The sequence below is a fragment of the Balaenoptera ricei genome, chromosome 10 (genome assembly GCF_028023285.1).
Source record: "Balaenoptera ricei isolate mBalRic1 chromosome 10, mBalRic1.hap2, whole genome shotgun sequence".
In the NCBI taxonomy this organism is placed as follows: Eukaryota; Metazoa; Chordata; class Mammalia; order Artiodactyla; family Balaenopteridae; genus Balaenoptera; species Balaenoptera ricei.
In genome coordinates this window covers 106,669,457-106,679,086 of record NC_082648.1, presented here as the reverse complement: position 1 = coordinate 106,679,086, position 9,630 = coordinate 106,669,457, and the positions used below count along the sequence as shown (strand labels likewise).

The window sequence follows — 9,630 nt, the reverse complement described above, 5'->3', positions numbered from 1 at the left end:
GCGGGGGGGTGCTGATGGCCTTGGAGGGGACGTGGTTATTGCGTTGGATTCCTGCCCTCGCTGGCACGCTGGCGCCCTCGCCCAGCCTCACCCCGTGCCCACTCACGCACACACTCGCACACTTACCCGCTAATGCACACACCCACTGGCACGCTGGCGCCCTCGCTCTCTCGCCCGCACGCTCCCACACACACACACAACATCCTTTGTTTTGAATGCGTCTGAAGCCTCCTGGTAATAAATATACTCGCTAGTTACAGTAATCATAGTAAAATAAAGTACAGGTTTGTCGGGATACGAGGAGAAAGTGCACGTTGACCTTTGACTGGAGGGTGGCCCCTCCCACCGAGGGCTCCCGGTCCCTGCAGGGGGCAGCCCTGAGGTGCCACCACCCCCAGCTCCCTCCTGAGTTGTCCTGCCACCGCCCGGCCCCTCACGGGCCAGCATCCCAGGCCCAAGACAAAATCAACTAAAAAAATAAATTCTTCATCTCACAGCCGAGCGCCTGATGCAGGGGAGGGGGGTGGCGGCTCTGGGCCTTTCTGGCCACGGGCCCTACAGGGGTCACGGCCAGCCCCTGGCCCAGCCAGCGCCCCGACGATGCCATCTGAGGGGCCGGGTAGGCGAGGCGCTGAGCCCCGTGGCATGCGGACAGGAGGCCGGGGTGTGGGCAGTGCCGGGCGAAGCAGAGGCCGCATCCACGGGGGGCTGGGGGCAGTGGCACACTGTGGTCATGCAGGGGGGCCTGCGACGGCCTGGGCAGCCCTGTCCCCTCAGAACTCCACAGTACTCACTACTGTCCTGGGCTCCTCAAAGGTGGCGATGAGGATCTGCTGGGGGGGAGGGATGGGGATGAGGCTGCCCACATCCGGGGGGGCTCGGGGGGCCCCGTCCTCCTCCTCCCGTGCCTCATACAGGGTGCTGATGTGCAGCAGCGGGTGGGTGGCGTTGCGGCTCAGGATGGCGAGGGGGTCAGGCTTGCCCAGGCTGGCTGGCGACAGAGGGGCCGTGGCGGGGGCGGCGGAGGGCGAGCAGACGTGAAACGGGCCCCCCGAGGGCAGCGCGGCCCGGGCTGGCTCTGCTGGGAACAGGACCTCCTTCTCGGGGAGCGGTGCATCTGCAAACAGCCCAGAGCACAGAGCCTCTGGAGGCCCCTCTCCCCACCTGCTGCCTCCCCGCTCCTCCCGCCTGGCCGGCTCGAGCTCTGAAGCTCCCGCACACAGCGGCCGGCCTGGGGGGACTCTGGCCGCCCCAGGAGCAGTGGCGCCCGTTTCCAGAAACTTCTTCAGGTGCCGAGCAACCTTACCGTGTGTCCCCGCCAGCCCTTCATCCCGTGTGCTTCACAGGGCCCTCGAGTGAGGGTCCCGCCTGTCGTCACCCTGGCAGCTGGCTCCCTTGCCCACCCCCTGCTTCCATCCGGCTGGTTCAGTCCTTAACCCCTGTCACGCCCCTCCAGCCCTGCCCATCCCTACCTGTGGTGGGTGCCATGGTCAGGCCCAGACCACACTCCTCTGCCTGGGACAGGAAGCCCCCTTCCTGGCTCCGGGAGGCCGGCAGGGCGGCAGGCATGGCCTCGGCCTTGGCCTTCTTGGTGCCCAGGATGTAGGGATGCACGTCCAGGGAGAAGTGGCGGGCATGCTTCTTGTCGGGGGGCGGGCCCGCGTCGCCCCCGCCGCCCTTGTAATGGTGCGCGGCGCGCGCGCCCGCGTCCAGCAGCGGCGCGATCAGCGTGTCGGTGGCCGTCTTGCGGCGCACGGGCTTGGGCTTCTCGGCCTTGCTGTTCTCCACGCGCATGATGGCCAGAGGCTCCTTGAAGGGCTGGGGCAGCGGGTTGCTGGTGGGGATCCACTTCATCTTCTTGCGGGGCCGCTTGACCACGGGCGGCTCAGCGTCGCCCTCGGGCTCGGCGGGGTTGGCGCTGGGGTCCACGGTCTGCACGGCCGCGTCGCGCACGGTGGGCGTGGCGTCGTGGTTGGACTGCGCAAGCGCGGCCAGCAGCTGCCGCACCACGTTGTCGTACATGAGGTCGCTCTCGTTGGTGATGAAGTCCAGCCGGTTGAGCGACTTGATGTGGTCGCGGTTCTCGTTGCAGAACATGGCCAGGATGTTGATGTCGCAGAACTGCGAGCGGCGCCACTGCCGGCGGGTCTTGATGCCCACCTTGTGCAGCTTGTCGAAGATGAAGTTGCTCTTGCGGAAGATGAAGAGGTGGACGAGGTTGACGAGGATGGTGAGGTTCATGGAGCAGAGCAGCACGATGTCCACGCCCGCCACGATGCGCTGCAGCTGCACAGACGGCAGCTTGCAGGTGACACGCACGGCCGGGCCGCCCCCCGGGGCCGCGCCCAGCGCGCAGGTGAACTCGTTCTGCTTCTGGGTGGCGTAGTAGGTGCACAGGTAGGAGATGGGCGCCACGCTGAGGAGCAGGATGAGCAGGTGCCGCGCCAGGTAGAGCTTGGCCAGGAAGTTGCTGCGGCCGCGGCGCTCCAGGTACTTCTCGAACAGGTTCTGCTCGGGGCTCTTCTCCTTCTCCGCGTTCTCGATGATCTCACGCCGCTCGCGCTCCGTGATGCCGGGCCCCTTGGATTGGATCTGCTTCTCGATCTTGGGCGCGCGGCCCTCGGCAGCCCGGTGGTAGCAGTTGTCGATCTCCTGCAGCAGGAAGTTGAGCTCGGAGGTGAGGCGCGTGGACGCCAGGAACTCCCAGCCCAGCGCGGGCACGTACATGATGGCCGCGAAGGCCAGCAGCGAGTAGGGCAGCAGCTTGTGCTCAAACAGCGACGGCCACAGGCTGGCGTCCACGCCGGGCAGCGCGTCCCGCAGCTCCGTCCAGCAGTAGCCGCGGGCGTACAGCGCCTGGTCGCGGGTGAAGTTGTGCGGCGTGTAGCAGTAAATGGGCTCCTCTGGGGGCAGAGAGGAGAGGGGGCTGGGGCGAGCCGGGCATCGGACCCCTCCCGCCTGCCCCGCGCTGAGCCCCATTCTGCACACCTCAGCGTGGTGGCGTGGGTCTCACCCCGGGTACCCCGCCCCTCACGTACTGCAGTCAGCTGTGGCACAGACAGAGGTGGGTTGGGGGTGGAGGGTACAGCCGTGCCCACCCCGCCTTGGGGGGCCTACCTGCACTTGGAACCTCAGGCCCCCCTCCGAGTGCCATAACGTCCTCATGTGCACACAGGGACGAGTCCCAGAGAGGGCGGCACAGGCCACACCACTCAGCCGGGGCTTCTCTTCCAGTGGCACAGCTGGACCAGCCCCCAGCCTGGCACTGCCCCGGGCTCCATCTTGAGAAGGGCAGGAGGTCAGGTCCTACCTACCCAGAGGCAGTTACGGTGGCACAACTAAAGAACAACAAAAGTGGCCCTGCCTGCCCTTGAGAGTTGAGGAGTGTCCCCCCAAGACCCACTGTCCTGGGAAGGGCAGGCCTGGGGTCCCTGGACACTGTCCTGGGGAAGGGCAGGCCTGGGGTCCCTGGACACTGTCCTGGGGAAGGGCAGGCCTGGGGTCCCTGGACACTGTCCTGGGAAGGGCAGCCACCCTGGGGATCCGACAGGGAGGATTCACCACCCAGCCCGCCATGTCACGCAGGAAAAACGGTCGTCACTGAGCTGTCTGCCCCCAGGTGAGGAGAGGCACAAACCAACAGCGGAGAATGTGGGACGCTGTCCCCCCCCTCCCTGCCCTCCAGCTGGGCCTCCCGGTGAACGCTTCTCAGAGGGGAGAGCTTGGCCGGCTCGGAGCCGTCCTCAGGGCAGGGCGTCACCGTTCACGGCCCCTGAAGGCCGGGCCACTCGGCCGTCAGGCCAGGCTCCAGTCCTTGTCACCACAGACCGGGCGCGTGTGCCCTCTTGCCAGTGGCAGAGCCCGGGCCCCCCGCCCAGAGGGCAGCGTCCCACTGACAAGAGGTCAGTGCCCCCAGCCCGACCACAGCTAGCATACGTGCCAGCCCGCCCTAGCCTGGACCCTCCCTCGCAGCCCCCAGGGCGAGTCCGCTGAGTCTCCCTCTGCTCCAGCGTAAGCCCCTCACCCCACGAGGCTTGACATCAGGAAGCAGCGGGGACCAACGCACCTGTCTTCTCTGTCTATCTGTCTGTGCAGGCCCCTCCCAAGGCCTGCCCCACATTAAGCCCGGCCTTTGAGGCCGGGAGAGGCAGATGGTCACTGCTGGTGCCCCGGCTACACATCTGGGCACGGAGACCCCACAAGTGCCTTCGGTCCCAGCGCACGGAGGTCATCTGGCCTCTTACATACATACGCAGAGCCCCAGCCATTGCCCCCAGCGTGACAGCCCCGCACCATCCTGAGGGTTGAGGGGGGCTTGAGGTGGGCCTCAGGATCGCCGGAGTGGGGCCCACAGCTCGTTCCAGGTGGTGTGGTCCAACGGCCATGGCAGCAGGACCTGGGGCTCCACGTGGCAGGCACTGGGGAGTCACGGAGGGCCTGGGAGCAGGAGTGACGGGCGGGTGAGCTTTGCTCGGCTGTGGTGGCGAGGCCAGGGGCTCCATGAGGAAGCTGTGCCATGGGCACACGAGGGATGGGGCTGGGTCAGGAAACGCTGGTACCCACAGCCCAAGGCCCCTGACGAGGACACAGATTTGGGGCCTAGTGGTGAGTTGGGCTCAGAGAACATGGAAAAGGCACAGGATCCCCCCTCGTGGTTGAGAAGATAGCATTTTATTCACTTGCTTTTTGTCCTCACAGCCAACTCCAGGCCAAGGAAGGGCAGACACTCTTCTCTGGGGGAAAAGGACGCCAGGGAGAGGTCCCCGGGACCCCCAGGCCCCTGGTCCAGGCCCCAGGGGAACTGGGAGGGTGCCGCGGCTCTGGGGCACGGAGGGGGCCTGTCCCCTGGCCGTGAGTGCTGCAGGCACAGGGGAGCTGGGTCACCCGTGGATGGAAGCAGGGCCCCCATGGGTCCCCACGTCCTCTCACATCTGCCACTGCCCCCTGGCTGCTGGGAGGGGAGGAGGGATGAGCCCTGGCTCGGGAGAGGCCCAGCTCCAGGGCCCCTCGGGCTCTACACCGGGGTCTCTGTCTTTCCCTGACCTGCAAAGCAGGTCCAACAGCCCAGGAGAGACCGGGTGTGTCATGCAGGTGCCTCAGGACACACGTGTGCAGTGACCCTGGCCCGGAAGAGCTGTGGCCGCATGTCCTGACTTGAGCTGCAGGGGCCTGGGTGCTGGGCCGGACTCTGGTTGGGGGTGGGGGCGACCGCTGAGCCAAGGGCCCTGGGCACCGGGCGCTCAAACACTGCGGTGCCAGCATGGGTGTCCGACGGGGACATGCAGACCCAGCCAGCTCACCCAGGACACCTTTCCTGAGGATGGCACTGTGGACTCTGGACCCGAGCACCCCTGGCTATGCCCCGAGAGGACACCGGGGCCAGGGTCCTCGCAGGCCCGGGTGCTCCCAGAGACCCCGTCGTGGAGCGCGCAGGGCTGACTGCGGTGCCGTGGAGAACATCGAGCCAGAGCAACAGCCAGGGCTTGCTAGGCCGCTTCGGGGAAGAAGCCGTGCGTGCGATTCCGAATTCGCTGCAACTCCGGGGCTGCTCCCGGTCCCCAGGCCAAGCCCAGCCCTCGACAGCGTCCCCTCCCAGCCCGAGCGCCCTAGTTCCCTTGGAGACCCTGCCTGACTGGGGGTAGAAGAGGCACACCCGTTACAGGCATCTCGGAGATGTCGAGGGTTTGGTTCCAGACGCCAGCGATAAAGCGAAGATCACAATGAAGCAAGTCACACAAATTCTTTTCTTTCCCAGTGCGTATAAAAATAATGTTTATACTATACTGTAGTCTATGTCTACATGCTGTATGTATGTCTAAAAACCAATGTACATACCTTAATTAAAAATACTTTATTGCTAAAAAATGCCACCCATCATCTGAGCCTTCAGCGAGTCGCAATCTTTTCGCAATAGTAACATCAAAGATCACTGCTCACAGGTCACCGTAACAAATGTATTAATAAGGAAAAAGTTTGAAATATTGTGAGAATTACCAAAATGTGGCACAGAGACACGAACTGAGCAAATGCTGTTGGAAAAATGGCGCCAGGAGACCTGCTCGTCGCAGGGTTGTCACAAACCTTCAAATCGTGAGAAACGCAATATCTGCTAAGCACAACAAAACGAGGTCTGCCTGTGTTTGGCTATTTTAGGAAAAAGCAGCTGTTGGTCCCCTCTTCCCAGGGCCCACATAACATCTGGAGAAACCGGTAACCCTTCAAGGCCCCGCTCCCCCGCCATCCTCTCTTTTGGCCGTGCGCCTGGCTGGCCCTCCGTCCGCCACTGAACGGGTCTGCACAGTGCGGGTGTCTGTGGCGCCACGGGGGCCTTCCCGCCACCTGCCACCCTCCAGCCTGGGGATGCGCACAGGCCCCGGTGTTCAGGGAGGTCCCCGCCTGGCTGGCTCCTCACCATGAGCCCAACGGCCAGCATGTGCTTGCCCACGTGTCACCAACAGGCAGACACGTCGGACCCCCATCCCCCGCGCCAGGGCACCAGGTGAGGATCTGGGTGCTGGGTGGGCTGGTGGGGGTGAGCGCCGGGTCCCCTCGAGCCGAGCCGGGCTCCAGTGGATGGGACGTGGATCCTTCCAGCAGTGGCAGGACATACCCACACCCCTGGGCTCGGAACCTGAAGGTGGATGGTGACCCAGTGCTGAGGGGACGGCTCGGGTGTGCTCCTGTCTGGGGGCGGGGGATGCAGCTGGAGGGGCCTCCAGCACCCCTTGAGGGTCAGAGCTTCTGACCTCACTTCCTCTTGCCCCCCTTTGGTCCACTGCAGTGGTCCCCTACTGTCCTCAGATCTGGAGAAGGGACCCGGGGACGATTCTGAGCTCTGTGAGGAACGCCAGGTAGACGGACCCTGATCCAGGAGAGCAGGAGACGCAGCCACCACTGCCCCGAACCGCGGGGGGTGCAAGGGGACCGCGCGGCCTCAGTCACTCAGCAGCGGGAGAGCTCGTGAAGCCACTGCCACCCCCCATTTGCTCTGTGACCTGGAACAGGACTACCACGGGGCAGACCCGGGCCCCGCGCGCCAGACACGCTCCACCGGGTGGGTTTTGGGTCGCGGGATGCTGGGCCGCAGGACCGGCACCCGCCTGCCCTGGCTCAGAAGGCCTGCCTCGCCCTCGCTAGGGAGGCACCGGGCCCCTCCTGACCAGCATCGGGCCCAGGCGTGTCCCCAGACACACGCAGGTGGGTGTGAAAGGGCAGGTGGCACAGGGAGGCCAAGGGTACCGCCAGGAGCAGAGATGAAGGACTCGGGGAGACCCAGAAGCCCAGCCTGGCTGGATGTAGAGGTGCTGAGGCCCCCCGACGTGGGGGGAGCTGGTTCACAGCAGAGTCTCAAGGTGGTGGCCCTGTCCCAGGAGGTCGCCTGAGGGCGTCTGAGTCCTGAGCCTGCCCCACCGTGTGCATCTCGAGTGGTAGGATTGTTCCCCCCAAAGATGTTCTAGCCCCAAGCCCTGGTACCTGTGAATGTGACCTTGTTTGGAAAGAGTCTTTGCAGATGTGATCAAGTTGAGATGAGTCACGCTGGATCAAGGGAGCCCCGATCCAATGACCGGTGTCCTCATAAGAGGAGGGAAATTTAGACAGACACCCAAGAGGAGGTGTGAAAACGCAGGCAGAGATCAGGTGATGCGGCCACAATGAAGCCAAAGAAGGCCCAGGACTGCGGAGCCCCCAGAACTGGAGAGGCAAGGAGGGACCCTCCCTGGGGCTTCGGGAGCATGGCCTGCCCACGTCTGGATTTTGGACTTTGGACCTCCGCACTGTGAGACAATAAGGCTCTAGTGTTTGGAGTCACACGTTTGTGCCAACCTGTCAAGGCTGCCCCAGGAGACACCTGTGCACAGCCTGACTTCCCCCCCAGGCTCCTGGGGAGCGTGCTGACCCCGGGAGTGGCCCCACCCGGGGGTGGGACGAGGCAGCCTGGACAACGTCCACCCTCAGGTCACAGGGACCCCTAACGGGTGAGTCCTTTGTGCAAGGAAGTCTGTCCACGTCCCTCAGGGGAGAGTCGCCCTCTCTGCCACGGGCTGGTGGGCTGCGGAGGGGCCTCCCTGGACATCTGGGCCCTGAGACCGCTTGCCAGCCAGACCCTGCGTGGGGGGCCGTTTCCCGTCTCCAGCCGCCCACCCACCTGCCTCGTGTGGACCCTTGGGCCCCGGGAGCCCACTCCTCCTCCTTCCTGCCTCACCTGGGGTCACCTCTCGTTAGGAGGCCCTCAGGTGCTGCCCAAGTGCGCTAAATCTACTCAGGACCACGTCTGTTGACGGGAGCTTCAACCTCTCATCACGTCCACGCTGCCGTGGTCACTGCCCTTGTCCGGTTTCTTCTTCTACCCGCACCAGCCTCACAGGGGCTGGGCCTGCTGCTCCTCCAGGCCCTGCCTGGCCTGGGGGGCCTCTGCCCAAGACCTGCCCAGCCTCCCGGTGCCCCCCCAACCAACCGACCAGAATCTGCCCACTTCTCAGGGTCTTCATCCCACCACCCGCCCCAGGACCCTGCCCAGAGGCCGTGCTTTGGTGTCCGCTGTCCCCATCACCTGTAACTTCCTTTCTTGGTCCCCACCTGGCCACTCCTCCTTCCCCCAGACCCTGCCCACTCCCCCTTCTGGTCGCCCCTCTTCCACGCCAGACCCCACGTCTCCTTGATGCCTGGGACCGCCGGGTCCGCCCGGTGTGAGCCAACGGAAGGTAAATTCAATACATCGGAAGAGAGGGGTCAGGGAAGCAGCCCCAGCGACCGGCGACACATGCACGGTTGGGGGAGTGTTGAGGGTCTGCGGGGAGACCCCGGGGCACCGCCCACACTGCCGGCCCCAGTGGGGAGGCCCGCGGCGGCTGGCGCAGCGAGGGTGGCCCGAGAGGGCACGCGCCCCTCCCGCCGCGCGCCTCCGGCCTCACCTGCGAAGTTCTTGGTGAAGACCAGGGTGACCAGCAGGATGGGGACGAGCACGGTGCCGATGGTGACCACGCGATCGAACGGCAGCTCCAGCTTGAGCTGCAGCAGCAGCGCGGCCAGGGCGCCCGCCTTGTCTTCCTGCGCGCCGGGCAGGATCAGCTCGCGCAGCTTCTCGCCGGCCAGCAGCGCCGTCGCCATGTCCGCAGACGGCTCCAGGAGGTGGTGCATGGGGGGCGCGGGGGGCCCAGGGCGCGGGGCCCGCGCTGGGGGCGGGTGGCGCTCCGCCGCCGCCCCCCGGGGCAGGGGTCGGGCCGCCCGGGCCGGCGCGGGCTGCGGGGGGCGCAGGGGCCGCCGCCCCCGCTTCGGCTGCAGCCCCGGCGTGGCCCCGGCGCGTCTTTCCGGCGGGGGCGGCGGCGGGACCCCCCCCCCCCCGCCCCGAGCGGCGGGCGGTGGCTGCGGTCCCGCCGCGGGGAGGGGGCTGTTTACCTGCGGCGACGCGCGGCGTGGCTCCGCCCCCCGCCCCGGCCCCCCACCCCTCCGCACGCAGATGCGGCGCCAGCGATGACTTGGCAAAAAATATTTAAATTAAATAAAATGAATGAACAATGGTTCTTCCTCTTCCTCAGGGCGGGGAGGAGGGGCAGGCCGAGTGGGGGGCTCCCCTCCCCCGAGGCGCGGGCGTGGCTGCACGCGGTGGAGATGCGGCGGGGCCGGCCGCGT

At 65.9% G+C, this 9,630-nt stretch overlaps 1 protein-coding gene across 1 annotated transcript; it reads right to left on the bottom strand.

The window, feature by feature from the left end:
• On the bottom strand, positions 1-9,138 carry PANX2 (pannexin 2). The gene is made up of 3 exons (XM_059934911.1): positions 8,913-9,138; positions 1,473-2,903; positions 1-1,117 (listed from the first exon to the last, which is right to left on the bottom strand). The coding sequence occupies exons 1-3, from the start codon at positions 9,136-9,138 to the stop codon at positions 774-776; spliced, it is 2,001 nt and encodes a 666-aa protein (XP_059790894.1). The 3' UTR covers positions 1-773.
• Positions 9,139-9,630: the final 492 nt, after the last annotated feature.